At 39.8% G+C, this 20,749-nt stretch overlaps 1 protein-coding gene across 2 annotated transcripts in view; it reads left to right on the top strand.

The window, feature by feature from the left end:
* The first annotated feature begins 4,201 nt into the window (after positions 1-4,201).
* EHBP1 (EH domain binding protein 1) overlaps positions 4,202-20,749 on the top strand; it is a 326,557-nt gene continuing 310,009 nt past the window's right edge. For both annotated transcript variants that reach the window (XM_011987305.1, XM_011987303.1), the window contains exons 1-2: positions 4,202-4,535; positions 5,379-5,774. In XM_011987305.1, the coding sequence (XP_011842695.1) occupies positions 5,671-5,774 (104 nt within the window). In that variant the 5' untranslated portion in view covers positions 4,202-4,535; positions 5,379-5,670. The remainder of the gene's footprint in view (positions 4,536-5,378; positions 5,775-20,749) is intronic.

Raw genomic sequence — 20,749 nt, 5'->3', positions numbered from 1 at the left:
CTACATTCTGTCATATTCCTTTCCTGAAACAATGAGCAGAGACCAGCCTAAATGAGGGTGAGTGCAATGCTGAGGATCTTGGGATGGGGTTTAAGGGGAGAAAAGCCGTAGCAAGAAAGGAAATATTTAATACTTGGAAAAACAACTACTACAGAAATCATCACTTAAAATTTTAAAAGTATTAACCTGCCACAGCGAGTTTTTAGGGACATAAAAATTGCTATAGGATTGTTGGAAGTAAATTTGTTTGCTGTGGATTTAAAACAATTTCATTAGCAGTTAAAAATTGCAGTAATATTGTTGTGTATAGTATAACCGCTATGGTAACTGGAAAAAAAATACAAAAACCTACAGTGTTATTATTGGGAGTAAATCTTATTACTAGGAATAAGGCACAGATAAATTCCATTAGTGGTTAAATCCTGCAATAATATCTCTGACAATTTTTACTGCAATAACTGTAAAACCCAAAGATAAGAATTTTATCACCAGAAAAGATAATAATAATTCAAGCCTATGGTTGCATTTCATAGTCTTGAATCTCCATTTGGGGAGTTTCTGAAGCAGTGACTAGAAAAGCTGTTTCACTGAGAATAATTTCTGTCATTTTCAAAATTGTCATGGCAGAGAAGATTTAAAGTTTTTGATGCCAGTTTCCACTTATTTCTTTGTATTCTATCTTCATTTTAAGCTTGATGATATTTAAAGGCAAAATTTAAATTATTTTAAATGTTGCATCTTCTGTTAGGTAAAACATTTTGCAGTCAACAACCTGGGTCAAGTGGACAGGACAATTAATGTAACTTGCATTAAACCTGGGACAGAGGGAGATGATAAATCAAGATCCAAGTAAACAGGGCATTAGAAGGTGGCAGACACAGTGGACAATCCTGGAAGTGGGAGGGTGAGTAGGAGGTACTTGTTAGTTGATAGGGGAAATGGAACCTTAAGAAAAAGGTAACTTCTAGCATGCCAAAAGATCCCAGCTAATATATGACATAAGAAGTGGTCATGAGGATTGAGGATAAGTGAATTCTTAGTAATTATTATAAAATCCTGAGTCCACCTAAATTATTGCTGTTCCAGTCTTGGTACCAATTGAATTAATTGGAGATAAATAATGTTAAATGTATTCTTTAAGACTCTTTAGTCCTTGAGGTAGTGATGTTTGGCACTAAGTATTCCCCAAGTATTCCTGAAGGTCTGTTTTGTTCTTTTCTGTCTTATGTTTGCTACCAAACACAATAGCATATGCTACTAGTTACCATTTGACTGTTTACTATGTGCCAGATACTTTATGTACATATCTTCCATTTTCTCAACATCCCAGAAAGGTAGGCATGATTATGTTATACAGGATCATGCTGTAAGAAGCTGGGACTTAGAGAGGTTAATAATTTGTATTACTTTCTTGTGTACACACGGAACATGTTCCTGAAACTCTTTGAGAACAGGGACTGTAACTTTTATGTACTATTGGTAATATTTAATATGATCACGCTGGGAGCAGTGGCTCAAGTCTGCAATCCCAGCACTCTGGAAGGCTGAGGCAGGCAGATCACTTGACCTCAGGAGTTCAGCCTGGGCAATATGGTGAAACCCTGTCTCTACAAAAAGTACAAAAAAACAGCCTATCAGTTAATAGAGTTGCTCCTTTAAAAAAAAAAAAAAAATTAGCCGGGTAGCACATGACCATAGTCCCAGCGACTCGGGAAGTTGAGGTGGGAGGACTGCTTGAGCCTGGGTGGTTGAGGCTGTAGTGAGCCTTGATGAGGGAACTGCACTCCAGTCTGTGTAACAGAGAGAAACCCTGTCTCAAGAAAAAAAAAGATTAATATTCAGTTGGTATTCAATAACTATCAACAAAGCAGCCCAAAAGAGCTGAACATATTCTATATTTAATATTCTTCAATAAATTTAGTTAGTAGACAGGTTGTTTTTAAAAATGTTACAGGGGAAGAAGTAGCTGCTCTGTAGGGCCTCCAGGAGACAGCTTATGAACATGAGGTCAGCGGCAGAACAGTGTCAAGAGCTGTTCTTGATTCCTTCACTTATTTAGTAAACTATTCTAACCTTGATCTCTTCTTAGCTACCTTGGTGTCTAGAAGGAAAAATAAGAGTTTACATCCAAGACAAATACTTCCCCTAAAAAGAAGAGCTGTCATAAGAAACCATCAGTCTCTTGAAATTTCCCACAACTTGAGGAAGATTCCCTAGGGATCCTACTCCTTTATTTATTTATTTTTGAAAAGACACTATTTAAAACATTACTTTTAAGAGAATTTCTTTACAATAAAAGTCAGTCTCTTTTTTTCTCTCTCTTCCCCCTCTCCCTTTTGAGTAAGGGAAGCATGTTAAAAGAAACCAGAATGACCACATGAGAAAGTTTGAGAACTTACAAAGAACAGTAATAAATAGGGTGCAAAAACCTTCTGATCATCATGTGGATTGTTTCTGAAGGGTAACTTGGATGAAAATAATTTATGACCATTTCTACAAATTAGCCATTAAAGAACTCCACACACTTAAAGCCTATTAATGATGCAGAATATATTATTATATGAGATCATAACGGCTATAGGTTGTAGTGACTTCGTAAACTACTCAGGAAGGACATCAGAGAACTCTTAATACAAAAGAATCAGTATGATTATTACGATTATTGTAACATTTTAGAATTGACTAGCAAAATAAGCGATAACTATGCTCTCTTCTGTAAAATGCACACTGTGCTCTTGTGTTATTAGATCACTTTCTTTATTGAAAGTGGAAATTGAATTAGATACTGGATTCAAGCCTTCCATCTGTCTCCCCATCTCTCTTGATTCTTCAACATGTCTCTCCACTTTGTCTTGGCCCCCAGTGTCTATAGATGGACTCAATTCTCACTCACCACTGCTCTCCCTGTCCCTGAAAGAATCCTCCCTGGACCCTAACACCTTTCAAGCTACTTTGTCCATGAACCCTGCTTTCCAACTTTCGTAAGACTGAACGATCCTTGTTTCCAGAGCCTATCCCGCTTCCTTTCTTTTTATGTTAGCTTGCCTCTCTCTTTCTCCCCAAACTGTCTGCCCATTGCTTGCTGATGCGCCTACTTCTCTGATTATTCCTTCTCAGTCTCTTTCCCATTTTACTCTTAAATTTTATTCCTTAAATGCTAGGATTCCCCTGAAGTTTCATTCTTTGTCCTGTTTCTCTACGCCAGAGGTCTGTGAACCATCTAAAACTGAAAACAAATTTTTGTGTTTTGAGAGAGGACACTTTTTCCCCCTTGAGAAAGTATCTGTAGCTTTCATATTCTCAAAAGGGCCCTTAGCTCTTTTAACAAGATTAAGTGTCCCTGCCCTCACTCTGCCTCCTCCTTTTTGCCTTTGACTACCCTTTTTGTACGCTAGCTGTTCCCAAATCCATCTACAGTTCTCACTGGGGGCAAAAGAGTCCGACAGCGAAGAGGAGAAACCAAGATTCAAAGAAACGTGAAGACTCCGAACAAGAAGAAATTGTACTGTACACATTTTGTGTCTAGCTCAGCTGATCAATCCTCTTGAAGACCAGTTGACTCAATGTTGGGCGGGGAGCGGGTTGAGGGGGGGTGGCTGACAGGGTCATTACTTCAGGTTGTCAGGTAAGATCCCAGGAGGAATTGGTGAAATAAAGGCTGTATGCGCAAAAACCCTAGTTGCCAGTGGCGGAAGAGAGGGCGCGCCCAGGTCCTCGCGGAGATGAGAACAGGAGAGAAACCCACAGGCAGCCGCACTGCCCACAGCTGCTGCGAAGCCAGTCTCCAGGTCTGCAATCACCCTTAGGGTCCAGAAACCCAGCCCGGCACCGGCGGCGCCTTTGACGGACAGCCACCTTTTACAATCACCTTCCAGTTCACTATAAACACTCCCTATTCCTCCCGCCTATCGCTTCCCTCTCCAAGCCAATCAGAAGAACGGGCGGGATCGTACTTAGTCGGTTCCTTTTTTTTTTTTTTTTTTACAAAAAGGTTGCCTGTGCGTCGCGTTCCGGCTTGGAGAAAAACCACCTCCCAAGCAAGGGGAAGGTGGAGCCCCTTTGATGGGCAGGCAGTTCTACCAATCAGGCACCCCAGCCGCTCTAAGACCCGGCCGCTGAGGTGGGCGGGGCACGCGCGGGACCCGGCCAATGGCGGCGGGGCGGTGGAGGTTCAGCTGCGGTGGGTAGGGTTAGTGTGAGAGGTGCGGCGGGGGAGGTAATGATGATGGTGGCGGAGGAGGAAGGCGGGGGAGGGGGTGCTGGGCGCTGAGCGGCGGCTCTGGCAGGGTTTGGTAGGGTGGGGGACGGTCGCGGGGCGATCTGTCAGGGAGGGGGCGGGCGTGAGGGGCGCCGTCCGCCTGAGGGGCTGCAGATCCCGGCTCCCGCGAGCGCCGTGGCTGGCTTGGCTGTTCCATGTGGCTCCGGCGGGGATGGAGGACTCGGTGGCGGCGGCGGCGGCTGCTGCTGCGGCGGCGACGGAGGAGCGCCTCTGAGAAGGGAACGGGGCCAGACACAACCCGACAGCGGGATTAGAGGTGTGAGGAGGGGGCGGGAGTGGACGAGCGGCGGGGCCGGGGCTTGGGGTCCGGGCTGGGGTCTTCTGGTATCGCCTGGGTGACAGGGACCGCGGACGAGCCACCGCCTGCCTCCGTTGGGGGGCAGGGGTCTGGGCTCTGTGCGTGAGGAGACTGGGCTCCGGCGGACTGTTCCCCTGAGGATGGGGGAGGGAGGCACCGCACCCTGCACAGTCCACTTGCCCCGCTGGTCATTGCTTCACGCCCAGGCAGGAGTTTCCATTTCCCTCCGGTTGGCAGCGAAGGAGCCCAAGTGGCCTGGAGCCGGGACATTGCCCTCTCTCTGCCTGGAGATTTCCCTCCACTCCTCGTTTCCCATCCATTTCCTCCCTCCGACTGAAAAACAGCATTCCTCCTGGCTCCCTAATTTGTTCCAAGCACATATTGTCGGACTTGAGGCTATTAATTATCGGCTGAAAAACAAAGTTTATTAAAAATACTCCACTCCTCCCTCTGACTGGCGGTGGACATTAAACAGCATCCCTAGACTTTCCCGCTCTGCTCGCCCTTCTATGATGCTAACAGGGGGAGGTAGGGCCCCGAGTTACCATCTCTCTGGATTGTTGTTGATGCTGACTACCTGATGTGTCGCTCCACGTCTTCGGTGTGAATTGTAATTTCTTCCTTGGTGTCTTGCATCCTTGATGTTACTGGCTTTTGAGGTCGGTGTTTTGTTTCATTGTTTAAAAAACATGCAGAGAACTGGGATGGTCTTTTGCAGCGTTATTTAACATGGGTGGTTAGTCACTTCTCATGATTCTCTCCTCATATTCTTTCTCTTTTTGTCTTTGTTTTGCTTTTCAGTCCTCCAGAATACACATATAGCCCCTGAGGTGGCATGGTGATGTCTCCATGAGGGAACCCCCTCCCACTCATCCTGTCACGTATATCATAGTGTTCTTGACTGGGCCATTCATCTAAGATGGAATTTACCCTGTGAAACAGGGAGAAGACTTATGGACCCCAAGCATCATTTCGAGTTGTAGTTGAGTTTTTAAAAGACATACATGCAAAGTTCGTTTGCTTTGGACCCTCTGCATTATTAAAGCTGCTGTATTGCTAACCCAGAACTGCTCCAGTGTCTTGACTGATCATCATGGCTTCAGTTTGGAAGAGACTGCAGCGTGTGGGAAAACATGCATCCAAGTTCCAGTTTGTGGCCTCCTACCAGGAGCTGATGGTTGAGTGTACGAAGAAATGGTAAGATGTACGTGGAGGTAGAGTTTGCTGTGCTGTGGCCTAAACTCTGGGTCTTCTGATAGTTTATTTACCTTTCTACAGTGCACTAATGTGTAGAAGCTGGGTGGGGTGCAGATAACTCTAACAAGTACTGTGCTGTGCACAGTTGCAGCTAGTATCATCCCTGTGGATTTTAATTACTGCACTTCAGTATGGCTCAGAGGACTGTAACTGTGAGAGCACACTAAATACAGTACATTTGGTTTTGAGGTTATTTATCATTAGTGTTAAAATAACTTTGATTTTTGTAATTTTAAGGAGACAAAGAATGGCTACTGAAATATTGTGAGCATGTATGCATATGTTTTAATATAACATAGGCATATGACTGAATTGAGTTTTAATATAGAAGTCTATATTCTTGTGGGGTGATGGTAATCTATTTTTTTTCTTGTTTTTTCATTTTTCCTTGCTTAGGATAAAGAATTTTTCATTATTTGATTAATGGAATGCCATCCACAAAACCTTAGAAATTCTTTTGTTAAATGCTTACTCAGGCAACTGTATTTTATTTTAATTGCCTAATGGGATACATTTCTTGGCCAGATTTAAGGAAGCAATTAGTAGTGCTGGTCTGTGATTGGCTTCTTTCCACTTGAGAAGAGTAAATATAGGGCTTTCTTTCCATTGCCCTGAATGATAAACAACAAAATTTTTTAATTTAGTGGGATAAAAAAGTTAATTTTAAGCAAATGGTCGTTTGGGCCTTGATTTACTGCAGTGATTAAGCAGTAATGGACTTAATTGCAAAATAAGCCCATTTCTTTGTCCACAAGGACTGTAATTCAGGTCTGTAATAACCTTTCTTTTTAACATCCTTTTTATTAGATTAAAAACATAGCTTGCTCTATTCTAGAACTCATAGCATATTTGAATATTTATTTGGAACTAGTTTCTGAATGCTTTTCTCTTCAACTTGTTAGGAATATTATTTTAAAATCAGTTTGAGAAATGCATGCACTCATTACCTACTTTATACCAGGTACTGTGGATTTAGAGTAGAATATGACATAATCCCTGTCCTCAAGGAGTGTACACTCTAGTGTAAGAGTCACATGAATAAATTCACTGTGAGAGATGCGGTAGTATAAATATGTATGACATAAGGATTTTAATCTGTCTTCATCCAGTTGAGTATCTTTGAGGACAGATTATTTAACTTCTCTGTGATTCAAATTTCCATAGCCATAAAGGTCATAATGGTGCCACTTCATAGGGAGGGTAATTGTGAAGATTAAATGAGTTAATACATGTAAAATGCTTGGAACAGTGTCAGGGACATAGTGCCTAATAGATGCCATTATTACATACAGAGGTAGCAGAGGGAAAAACAATCAGTTCTTTAAGGGTAGAGGATGAGTTGTTGGGATGGCTTCCTAGTAGCTGAGCTGGGTTTTGAAAGATTCATAGTTGTTGTCCAGGAAGCCAAGGGGGAAGAAGTGAAAGACATTCTAGACTGAAGCAACAACCTATGCAGAAGCATGGAGGCTTACCTAGCATGGGATGTGCTGGAAATTCAAGTAGTATACTTTGATATTAATGGGGTTTAAAGTGTAGGATTGGGGGTCTTGCAGTGAGATGTGAGGTTTGAGAGTCAGGCAGGACTGAAAGCATATAAAGTTATGTGCTGTTAATAAATGATTTGGGGATTATTCTGTAGGTGATAGGAACATAGTGAAAGATTTTGAGCAGAAGAGACATTAGGTTTGCTATTGGAAAATCACCAGGACTACAATGTAGACTGAGGATCATAGTAAAAGGATGACTGGAAATAGCAATATTAGGGTAGCTGTTTTAATAAATAAGGGGAGACAAAAGGTTAGGACTAGGCAGTGGCAAAGGAATGGAAAGAATTAACTGGAGGAACACTCAGAACACAAAATGGGTAGGATTTGGTGGTCATTTCAATTGGGGATTTGAGCAAGATGGGGATGAGGGAGAAGAAAAGGTCTAGATTGACATCCAAGCTTTTGTGTTGGAAATTTGGATGTACTTATCCAAGTTGGAGAAGGTCCTGATTATAGGTGTTTCTTAACTTGGCAGTATACTGGGAGCATCAACTTTAAGATGGTTACATTTTAATCTTTTCCTTAAGGGAAATAGAACATTATCATGTGATTCCTCAGTTAGAAAATCAGTTTCTTCCTCACAGTTTGCAGCCTTCCTGGAATTTTATTTCCCTTGAGCTTTCAAGTTATTAATTTTTAAATAACATTTTAAGTTATTGCTAATATGTCTAAAGGTAAAAGCTACAGTGAAAATTTAGCTTGATTACAGTTGAATAAATGGCTTGATTACTTTTAGGGATGGCCATTATGGTGTCCCTATTAAATCAGGTCTTACGATAGGATTTGGACTTAATACCAGAAGCATCTGGATGTTCTCCTGGAAGTATTGGGAGTATTAAGTACCCCCTAATACTTCTTGTATTGTCTAGTGGTACTAGAACTTACATGTAGAGCTTAATAGTAGAATTATTTATACCAGTTCTAGAACCACTAGAACTTAGATCAGGAACAAAAGCGAGAATGTCTTTTTTTCATTTGAGAGAAGGACAGTATACCATGGAGGTCCTATTTGTCATCATTCCTTGATAGCCACATGAAGGGGCTGTAGCAAATTTAGAGATGATAGGGGTTTATACCCCTACTCTTATTGTTGTCCCTATGTCATTTAATTATTAAATGATGTAGCTGTTGGCAAGTGTAAGACTGGCCTCTGGAGATGAGTTTGAAAGAGACTATACTGTCATTTCTCTTGTTAGTTTACTTTCTGTTCTGTTCTTTTATCATCTGTAGGCTTTTAGATTTCTGAGAGAAATCTTTACTGTATGAGTTCTCAAAGGCTTTACAGGTGTTTAAGGAAACTGTATGAAAGTTGGCAAGTTGGGGTTATGATGATAATTTAACTAGGTTGCAAATTAAATTCTGGCAAAAGCTCTCTAATATATGACATGAATCATTATGTATGAATATGTATTATATTTTGCAGGTATATATGAACATATTTTATCTTTGTATTTATATTTCTTCCATCTAATTCTTAGTTGTGGTGGAAGGACTAAAAATATTCCAAGTGCCATAAACTTGTCCTGAAAAGTCATGTATTTATTTTAGTTTCTTATTTTTCTATGTTGTGTAAGAATTCCTTTCCCTTATTTTAAAATATAATTTTAATTATAATTTATATTTTAAATAGGCAGTATAATCACATGGTTCAAAACTCTAGAGGTACAAAAAGGTGAATATATATCCCTGAAAGTAACTCTTCATTTTGTTCATTGTTTCACACATCTTTGCCAACCTTGTGACCTCAGGATTTGAAAAGTAAAAAAAGTAGCTTTTCTTAGTGTTTAAGTTTGTGACCCTGGCCTGTTAGATAAAATATAAACTCTTTAATCTGATGTTCCAGGCTATGTGTAACTGATCCCAGCTTAGTTTTCCAATTAGACATTAGAAGACTACATGCACTTTAAGTGTTAATTTGAATTTATGAAAACCAAATTATATTAAGAAGTATTAATTTCAGAAATGCTTAAGCAAGCATTTCTCTGTTGACCATGGAGTGATATAGAGATACATGAGCCTTGATGTAAATAATCTACTTTTGAAATAAATTTTACAAAGAACAGAAAAAAGCATTAATTAGAAACAAACTTGGTGTGTTTTGTGGGATATGGACTGTCATGAGTAAAAGTGGCAGCAGGGATACCAGCTAGTAAGCTACTGCAGTAATTCAAACAACAGAGTAGTAGGTGGTGAGAAATGGTCAGATGTATGTAGGTAACACACGTATACCCTCACACACACTCAGCACCACCACACTTTATTGAGGTGTAATTTACACTTTTGCATATAGTAAAATGCATCTGTTTTAAGTGTACAGTTCAGTGAGTTTTGACAATTTTGTGTACCCATGTAGCTGGATAGTAAATTTTTTAAAGATGTCGTTAACAGGACTTACTGATGGATGAGATATGATGTAAAGTAAGAGACAGTCAATAATGACTACAGGTTTTTGACCTGAGCAACCAGGTGAATGTAATAGTAATTGAAGGGACAGGGGAACACTTGGAGAGGAAAAGGTTTGGTATGAGGGAGAAATCAAGAATTTTGTTTGCTTTTCGTTTGATACATCCAGATGGAGATCTTAATTAAGCAGCTAATTATAAGAGTCTCAAACTCAGGGGAGAGAAGAGGCTGGATCATCTTAGTTTATAAGTAGTATTTATAACTATGGGGCTATAGGAATTTTCCTATGCATTAATACAGATTGAGAAGAGGATTGAGGACTGAGCCTTGAGGCACTTCAGCATATAGAGGTGAGGAAGGAGAGGAGGAGCCAACAAAGGAGACAGGAAACAAGCAATAGTGAGATAGGAAAATTAGGAGAGCGTGTTTTCTAAGAAACCAAGTGCAAAAAGTGTATTAAGGGAGCATTTGGCTGTGTCAAATACTGTTGAGAGGCTGAGCAAGGTGACCATTGGATTTGGCAAGGCGGAAAGAACTGATGATTTTGAGGAACGGTTCAGTGGAGTGGTGGAGATGAAGGCTTGATTAAGTTGGCTTAGAGGAAAGGAAGTGGTTACAGTGAGTACAGATGATTTTCTTGGAGTATTTTGCTACAAACCAGAGAACTAGGTAATACCTGGAGAGAGACAAGGGTTCAAGGTATATTTTTTGCTTGGCAGATACTGCAACATGTGTAAATGCTGATGGAAATGATTGGTAGAGAAGGAAAAATGGATGATGTGGTGGGAGAGGAGGTAACCTTAGGAGAGAAAAGTCTTTTTTTTTTTTTTTTTTTTTTTGAGACGGAGTCTCACTCTGCTGCCCAGGCTGGAGTGCAGTGGCCGGATCTCAGCTCACTGCAAGCTCTGCCTCCCGGGTTTACGCCATTCTCCTGCCTCAGCCTCCCAAGTAGCTGGGACTACAGGCGCCCGCCACGTCGCCCGGCTAGTTTTTTGTATTTTTTTAGTAGAGACGGGGTTTCACTGTGTTAGCCAGGATGGTCTCGATCTCCCGACCTCGTGATCCGCCCGTCTCGGCCTCCCAAAGTGCTGGGATTACAGGCTTGAGCCACCGCGCCCGGCCCTAGAGAGAAAAGTCTTTGAGTAAGAGAAAGAGACAAGGATCCAGAACCCAAGTGGAAAGGTTGAACTTAGGTAGAAGCTGGCACCATTCATTGTTACAAGGGGAGAAGCAGGATACATGGGTGGAGAAGCAGATAGGTTGGTAGATTTGGTTGGGGAGGATGTGGATATTCTGTTTTCTCAGGGAAATAATATAAGAAATCATCTGCTGGGAGGGAGGTGACAGAGTTGTTGAAGGACTGAGGAGATGAGGTATGAAGTTGTCAAAGTGAGAATGAATTGACTAGGGAAATGTAGGGGTATTGCTGGGTAGTAGTGATGACCTTTTTAACTTTGTGATTATAAATTTTAAGTGAATGCAACCAGCAATTTTTTAATCCAACTGTGTTCAGTGCTTGGGTGCAGGCATAGAATAGGTAGAGTTGGATTTGACCAGGATTAGATTTTGTCAGGAATGTATAACTGAGGGGAAGAGGACAGGGAAACTGAGAGCAAATGTGCAGGAGTGGTTTTAGTGATGAACCATGGAATATAAGCTGGATAAGGAGAAAAGTAAGTATGTGAAAGATGGGATAGTCAGTGAAAACATGAAAAGGATAATGATTGAAAGATTTTAAAGAGGTTGAAGAATTGTTGGGGTTGGGAGCTGGAAAGATGGGAGGTGGAGGAGTATGAGATGCTTGATTTTGAAGGATGTGGTTAATGTTAGTGACAAGATACTGGTGGTGTCCTTGGATCACATGTGCATATCTGTTACAAAAATGAGCACATATCCCAATACATTTTTAATATACTGCATACATGAAATATGAGTATACTTTAATTTCTTTAATAAAATAAATACATTTAAAATAAATAAATTTAAGTAGAATTTCTTGCTGTGTTTGAGTAGATAATCTTTTGCACCTTCCAGCTATTCCTATTCCTTGTTAGAGACTATAGCTATTAGTATATGACCATGACAGTTGGTGACTGAGGTGAAATAGAGTAAAAGATTTTTGGGTATGAAGAGGGTGGTCAAGGAATTTAGAGGCCAATGTGCAGGCAGATTATTTGTGTGGCTCTTGTAGTTGCCAAGAATAATGGGAGGAGAAACATTAAGACAGGGAGTCAGGTGCTAAACTTATTATTATTATTTTTTGAGACAGAGTCACACTCTGTTGCCCAGGGTGGAGTGCAGTGGCTCATTGCAACCTCTGCCTCCTGGGTTCAGGTGATTCTCATGCCTCAGCCTCCCAGGTAGCTGGGATTACCGGCATGTACCACTATGTCTGGCTAGTTTTTTTGTATTTTTAGTAGAGACAGGGTTTTGCTCTGTTGGCCAGGCTGGTCTCAAACTCCTGTCCTCAAATGATCTGCCCACCTTAGCCTCCCAAAGCGCTGGGATTACAGGTGTGAGCCACGGCACCTGGCCTGGTGCTAAAATCTTTAATGTATGAGGGGAGAGATGGAGCAGAAGGTTAGCAGACTGCAAAAGGGAGAGGTAAGGTAAGAAAGGTATTGTTCCCTAATTTCAAGGCTTGCTTCTAGAAAGGTTAGTTTGCAATACTTTCTATGTTGCAAGTTATGTGAATCTTGAACATCTTATTCCTTGAAACAAAACAGCGCAGTCTTCTTTTCTATATTGTAAGTTGTCAAAGGCATATGATTTTAGCAAATACTAAATTGATGTGTTACTTATTTGTAATTTCATGGTAGTATCTTATGAACTGATTTTTTAAAAAATCGTTAATTGTTACATATGGTGTTTTATCCAGATTTTAAGTCTTTATTCTATGTGAAGAGCAGTTTTACAAAATTCAATTGTGGTGGACTCTTTAAGGAATATAGTGGAGCCACTTAATGCCATAATTAGATATTTCTGTTCTTACATCATGATTATGTCTACACATGACTCAAAATGTGCCTCTAGATCAAGAATTGGCAAACTCTGGCCTGATCCAAACTGGCTCTTTTGTTCTCTAAAAAAACAGAACAAACTTTTTCTGTAAGTCTTCACACTTTGGGAGGGGCCGAGGTGGGAGGATCCCTTGAACTCAGGGAACAGGAGTTCAAGACCAGCCTGGGCAACATGGTGAGACCCTATCTCTTAAGAAAAAAAAAAAAAAGAAAGAGAAAGGTTGCTGACTTCTGCTTTAAGTCATGGGAGTTACTTGCAGCTAGTGTTTAGGGAATACAAGAGTCTAGCACCTTTCTGTTTTCTCTCTGCTCAGGCTCTAAACTATTAGTTTAGTCTTATTCTACTCAAACTACATAAGCAATGGAGGAGAGATCATTGTGCATGTTTCCCAGCCTTATAGAAAGAAACTTTAGAACAGCTTCTGACAACATTGAGGTCTGTGTATGTGTAAAATATACATTTTCTGGCTGTGTGACCATGGACGAATTATCTCTTAGTACCTCTTCTGTAGTGGAGATGATAATGACACTACTTCCAGCATAGAGTTGTTTTGAGGATTAAGTAAGATAATACCTGTAATAAAGGGGTTAGAACAGTGTCTGACAGAGTAAGCACCCAGTAAATTTTACCCATTGTTGTTATTATTTTTTATCTGATAAATAAGCAATGAGTGATGAAGAGAACTATCTAAAGAGAAAGGTTAGAGTAGGTGGGAAGAAGATTGTAAATATAACCTGACCTTTTAAGAGTGTTAGAGAAAGATGAACTGGCATAGGTTAGAGTGACCAGGGAGGTAGGAGTAAACCAGGAATGTTCTAGCAGAAGTACAGTGCTGAAATCAGCTAAGTTTTGACGATACTTTGACTTTTGGGGAGAGGAACTACATATTTTTGCTTCTAAAGCAAAATCAATTGCTATGGTTTTTTAACTTTATTTCCTTTTTATAATAATTTCAAGCAAATGTAGGGCTAAGAAAACTAACTTAATTCCTCCAAAGCAGAATTAATTTGCTAGCGTTTGTGTATGCATGTTTGTATGTGTCCTGTAGTGTTTGTGTCTGTGTGTTTGTATGTGTCCTGTAGTGATGTTTTATGATATTTATGATGTATTTTTTTTCTTTTTTTTTTTTTTGAGGCAGAGTCTTGCTCTGTCACCCAGGCTGGAGTGCAGCGGCACAATCTTGGCACACTGCAGCCTCTACCTCCCGGGTTCAAGCAATTCTCCTGCCTTGGCCTCCCGAGTAGCTGGGACTATAGGTGCGTGCCACCATGCCCAGCTAATTTTTTGTTTTTTTTAGCAGGGACAAGGTTTCACCGTGTTAGCCAGGATGGTCTTGATCTCCTGACCTCGTGATCTGCCCGCTTCGGCCTCACACTGGGATTACAGGTGTGAGCCACTGTGCCCAGCCGAGTCACCATGCCAAGCCATTTTATGATGTATTTCTTTTCCTTTCTTTTTTTTTTGATATTTTAAAAATATATTATTTCTGAATTTTAAAGAGCCTTGTCGCTACCTGGAATAAAGATTATATTTTCCAGATTTCCTTGCACTTGGTGTGGCCATGTGATTAAATTCTAGTCAATGGAATATGAGGGGAATTGATGTGTACAACTTCCAGTTAGAGTCTTTGAAAGGAATGAGCCTGACTTCCTCTTGTCTTGACCCATTCTTGATAACTGAGATATGGACCCAGGAAGAATGGTGATTTTCAACTATGTGAATGAGATCAACAACAGGGAGATGATGGGTAACAAGACTGAAGAAAGTCAGGGTCCCAATATCATCAGGTTGCTTCCAGCCATAATACTTCTGAGCTGCCTACTTAGACTTTTTTTAGGAGAAACATTTTCTATCTTATTCAGCTACTGTATTTTTGGATGTCTTTGTTGCAACAAACTGATCTTTACCCTAGCTAATACATGTTGTGCTTAATTAACCCTATTATCGCTAAGATAAAGTCAAAATTTCACATCTTGGAGTAAGAGAACATCTTGCTCTGCACCCTATTTATCACTCTAGCTTCTCTCATTCTCCTACTCCTACTTTTTCATTCTGAATTACCCTGAATTCATCATAAATGCATGGTTTCTTTCAGATCTTGGCCTTTGAATGTGATCTTCTTGCCCCACCCATTCCTATCTCCTCTACTTCCATAATTTTCTGGCCCCGCTACCCCCCGCCGCCCCAACCCGGGAACCTCCCAGGCTTCTTCCCAAAACATTTCTGAGAGGAGGTGTTACTGATTTTGGACAATTCTAAGGCTTCAATCTCCTTTTCCTATGCAACTCCCCCACCCAGCAGAATCCATGATTCCCCGCTAATCTTAGGACCTATGAAACAGGTAAGGTCTATTTTGTAGATTCTAAGAGCTGGATAATTTTTTAAGGTGTAGAGAAGCATCTTTGCTAGAGGTTCTTCTTTGTGTCTCTTATGGTCATCTTCATTTGAAAGCTATGCTACTGAGTCCACATTCCTTTGAGGGCAGATTGGCTTTCCAAATAGATTGGTATCATATGAACTGTTTTTTTTTCTCAGCTAATAATGGCAATACAGATGTGTCTCAAGCAGGTACTTAGTTTGCAAAGAAAAATAAATTCATTTATACTTTACTATCATCTTCAGCTATAAAGTGTATTGTCAATAAATTTCATTGCCACGAAGTTGATGCAGTTGTCTTCCACTGGTTCAGCAGCCATCTTTATTCCTGCAATAAATAGTTTCTTGCGAGAGGAAGCAATTTGGAAGGTCTGAGGTCCCTTTCCTCTTGCTGAGGCCCTTTGCTCCCCTGGCGACTGCCTGGACAGGCAGCAAGGAGTTGTTTCCCAGTGCTTTTTGCGCTCCTGGCTGCCGACTCTGGCTGCTAAAGTGTCTGCCACCTGCTACAGTTTATGGTATTTTTCTATGTGATGGTTGTTCATTTCTTTTTTCATTATCTTTTGTAGCCACCGGGGTCTCACTATGTTGTCCAGGCTAGTCTTGAACTTCTGGCCTCAAGCGACCCTCCTGCCTTGGCCCCTCAAAAGTGCTGGGATTACAGGTGTAAGCCACCATGGCCAGGGCCAGTTTTTCCTTAAAAATTTTTTTTCCTGTCATGATTTTAAAGAAATGAACCCAGGATCTTTTTGTAGTGTGTGATTGTCATACATTATTTTGGTATAAAATCTTGATTTACATACTTTAAAAGTTGATTTCTAAAATGAAATTTTAAGGGATTATGTGAGGAGGTTCTGTTCTTATGATTTAGTTTAGTTTCACATTAGTTTTGCAGTTAAAATGCCCAGGGAACTTAAAATTAGGCATTTCTAGAAATGTGCTATTGGTGCGTCAAATGTGTTTGTTCTGATTTTTTGGGAGATTTCAACAAAAGAGCCATTGAACTTGTTCACTGCATGATATAAAAATAGTTCGGGAAAAATTGCATAAAGCATTTTGATTACTCAATATGGATGTTCATATTCTACATTAGGACGTTTGCGTATTTGTTCAAAGGAGTGGAACTGAGTTTGAAACAGAGGCAGTGAACTTACTGCAGGATGTCGTTGTACCTGGTATTTGTCTCATGTATCACTGTTAAAGTGGTATTTTTAGGCAGCTTTGCTAAAAGGCACCTACTGATTTTCTTTAGTAAGTTTGGTTTATTAAAAAATTTCCTGGTTTTATTAATCCGGGTATTGTTATTTTGAAAATAGTTTTAATACAGTTTTTTTTTTAAACCTGTAAAATTACCTTTAATTAAAAAAAAATCACTTTAAAATTTGATACCCCGCCTATGTCCAAAAGAGTTTGTCAGCCTAAGAATTTAAAATAATACCATGTTGACTGATTTAGGGATATAAATAGAATGATGGTCTTACAGGAGCAGAGAGCACATATTACTAGGCACTTGAGAGGAGTTAGTTGCTGCTATTGGAGACTGGATTTGGTTCTGAGTTTATTGGCAGCCAAGGCAAAAAGGGATGCACATTGGCTCTTGTAATAGTCCTCCTGGCTAAAGAAAGTATATACATTTCTTTGCAGACTTTTCTTAGACCTTAATCCAAAGAGGATTTTTATTATGAAAATAAAATATGACATTGGATAAAATCTCCAACTACAAAAGACTCAGAACCATTGTTAAATTAGATAATGTTTATGTTGACCCTTGATGAAGACTTTTTATGAGAGAATATGGCTGAGGAACCTAGTTTTCTGATCATCTAATTTAAACCGAGAGTACCACTCAGGAAATTTAGAAGAATGGAAATTTAACATGAATCATTTAGTTTTGTGCTGTCTAGTACAGAGGGAACTAACTATATGTGGCTATTTACATCTAAATTTAAATCAATTTAAATTAAATGCAAAATTCAGTTCTTCAGTTACAGTAGCCACATTTCAAATGCTCACTAGCCACATGTGGCTAGGGGCCACCATGTTGGATAGTGCAAATATGGAACATGTTCATCACCACAAAAAGTTTTACTGGACAGTGCTGATTTAGCCGTTGCCTCCCAAATTGACTATCTTTACAATTGCTGGGGTGCTTTGCAAATATGGAGATTTCCATATCCCCTAGGAGGTCCTGATTCTGTAGGTCTGTGATAGTGATGGCAAATCTTTTATTTTAGAAGTTACCCAATTGCTGAAGAGTATCAAATTAGGTCTTAGAACTACCATATTTGATTCTTTCTTAAAAATCCGTCTGAACAAAGCTTTGGCAGGTGCTGGATGACAGTTCTATTGGTACTCCAAAAATGTTTATTGACTTGAAATGTTGAGTTGAATTTTCTTACAGTGGTTCAGCTAATTTGTGATTTTCTTTCTGATTAAAAGTGAGAGCATTGTATTTTAGCTGTGCCATTTTAGCTGTCAAAATTAACAAACATTTGAACAGGTTCATTCATTCATTTAAAGACAAGACTGGTTTGTTCTCTTCTATATAAGCAAAGAATGTTGAGAGACAGCTACTCTGACTGTTGAGGTAGAATTTTTTTTTTTTTGAGATAGAGTCTTACTCCCGTCACCCAGGCTGGAGTGTAGTGGTGCAGTCTTGGTTCCTGGGCTCAAGTGTCGCTCATCTCAGCCTCCTGAGTAGCTGGTACTACGGATGTGTGTCACCACGCCCGGCTAATTTTTTGTATTTTTTGTAGAGGCGAAGTTTCGCCGTGTTGCCCAGGCTGGTCAACGCAGGGCTCAAGTAATCCACCTGCCTTGGACTCCAGAGTGCTAGGATTACAGGCATGAGCCACTGTGCCGACCAGAATAATTTTTTTTTTTCAGAAAAGTTTTGAAACTTCTTAAGTACTTGCCCTATAATTGTACTTCTAGACAACATCACTAGTAGATCTGCTTTTTTTTTTTTCTCTGAAGCATGTCTTAATTCTCACATTGATTTTTCTATTCCATTGCCTTGTTTCCATCCTTTGCTGTCTTTTGCCAAGGGCCATGATTCACAAACTGTGCCAAGGAGCCCAGAGGCACTGCAGAGAACTCACAAGGGAGCCAAGAGATGTTTAACAATTTTGAAGGAAACATAGCAGCATCTGTTGGAAACCACACAAAGTATAGTTGGTCTTCTGTATTTATGGGTTCTGCATCTATGGATTCAACCAACTGTGGATTGAAAATATTTGAAAAACAGAATTGTATCAAACATGTACAGAGTTGTTTTGGTCATTACTCTCTAAACAGTACAGTATAACAATGTTTACATAGCATTTACATTGTATTCGATATTATAAGTAATTTAGAGATGACTTTAAAGTATACAGGAGGATGTCCATAGGTTATATGCAAATATTGTGCCATTTTATGTCAGGGACTTGAGCATCCTCAGATTTTGGTATCCTCAGGAGGTCCTGGAACCAATCCTCCACTAATACTAACGGAAGACTATACTAGCTTGAGGTAGTTCAGTTTCAAAATTAGATTGCTACATTCTTTTCAGTGATCCCACAGTTTTACAAAGCTGGGCTTTTGGCAGTTGCTATGACAAAAAGCAGATATCACATGAAAATCTGTGTGGAACAGGAAATTAGGGAGGCAGTGTCCATTCTAATTCTCAAGTTTGAGATTAGATTGTCAAGTGTCCAAAACAGGTGCAAAGTTTTTAGGACATACATCCTTCTTAAGTTGTTTGGACCTGACTACTTAATAAACAAAATGGTTAGCTATTTCTTTTGGCTTGGGGGTGAGGGAGTCTGAAAAAATTACACATTAAGGGCCTTGTCAACCCAGAAAGTTTGGGAACCTCTAGTGTAGGCTTTTGTGATAGCACTTAATGCTTTCCTAGCCCCTTTGGTCTCCCCTTTGCCTATATTACTGCCATAGTTGTCCTTCTAAAATTAGCCTTCCTTTAAATATGTCCTTATTCTATTTTACTAGTCTTCTTCCAACCATTTCCCTTAAGATTCTGAAATCTTGTTTTTACTACATGCAGATAGTTTCTCTCAAATTTTATCTTTTATTCTTCTCTTTCCCCTCCAAAATCATTAAATGCGGAAAGCTGTGTAGTAAAACCCTATCTCAAAGTAACTTAATTGAAACTGGATTTATTTATGCAATAAGTGGGTCTAGATATCAAGTTTAATGGTTCAGCTTTAATTTGAAGAGTACTCTAATTTGCAAAATTACTTTTAAAAATTGGCTAATTCATTTATTTTGAAACTTTTTATGGAAGTAATTTTAGGCTTACAGAAGAGTTGCAAAGATAGTATAGAGTAGGGGTATAGAGCAGGGGTATCCAATCTTTTGGTTTCCCTGGACCACACTGGAAGAACTGTCTTATAAAATATAAAATACACTAACACTAATGATAGTTGATGAGCTTTTTTTTTTTTTTTTTTTGAGACGGAGTCTCACTCTGTCTCCCAGGCTGGAGTGCAGTGGGGAGATCTCAGCTCACTGCAAGCTCCGTCTCCCGGGTTCATGTCATTTTCCTGGCTCAGCCTCCAGAGTAGCTGGGACTACAGGCGCCCGCCACCTCGCCCGGCTAATTTTTTTGAAGTTTTTAAGAGAGACAAGGTTTCACCGTGTTAGCCAGGATGGTCTCGATCTCCTGACCTCGTGATCCACCTGCCTCGGCCTACCAAAGTGCTGGGATTACAGGCGTGAGCCACCGTGCCCGGCCGATAGTTGATGAGCTTTAAAAAAGGCAGGAGAATGGCGTGAACCCAGGAGGCGGCGGAGCTTGCGGTGAGCGGAGATCGCGCCACTGCACTCCAGCCTGCGCGACAGAGCGAGATTCCGTCTTAAAATAAATAAATACATAAATAAAAATAAAAAGTCCCTGCATAAATCTCATAATGCTTTAAGAAAGTTTGTGATTTTGTGTTGGGCCGCAGGTTGGACAAACTTGGTGTGGAGAATTCTTATATATCACATCACCCAGCTTTTTTTGGGTAAAATTTGAATAAATAAATTTACCATTGTCATTTATCAAAACTAAGATTAATGTTAGTATAATATTATTAGGCAAGCTACAGACTTTATTAGATTTCAACAGTTTTCTCACTAATATCCTTTTTCTGTCCAAGGATGTAATCCAGGATACCACATTGCATTTAGTTGTCACATTTCCTCTAATCTGTAACAGTTTTTAGTCTTTTTTTGTTTTTCATGACCTTGTTAGGTTTGCCAAGTGCTGGTTAGGTTATTTTGTAGAATGTCCTTCAAATTGGGTTTGTTTGATGTTTTTTTAATCATTAGACTGAGGTGATGGAATTTTGGTAAGATACCACAGAGGTAAAGTACCTCCAGCCCCCGTCACATAATATCATATATCGCATGATATCAACATGACTTAATATTTACCTTGATCACTTAGTCTGTGGAGTTTCTCCACTATAAAGTTGCTATTTTACCCTTTCATATTTTATGCATTAGAAACCAGTTTCTAAATCCAATATACACTCAGGGAGGAGAATTAAGTTTCATCTCCTGGAAGGGGAAATATCAAAGAATTTG

This window comes from Mandrillus leucophaeus, unplaced genomic scaffold (assembly GCF_000951045.1).
Source record: "Mandrillus leucophaeus isolate KB7577 unplaced genomic scaffold, Mleu.le_1.0 Scaffold307, whole genome shotgun sequence".
Lineage (NCBI taxonomy): Eukaryota > Metazoa > Chordata > Mammalia > Primates > Cercopithecidae > Mandrillus > Mandrillus leucophaeus.
Note: the sequence above shows the minus strand (reverse complement) of the source record. Positions and strands in the feature narration are given on the sequence as shown.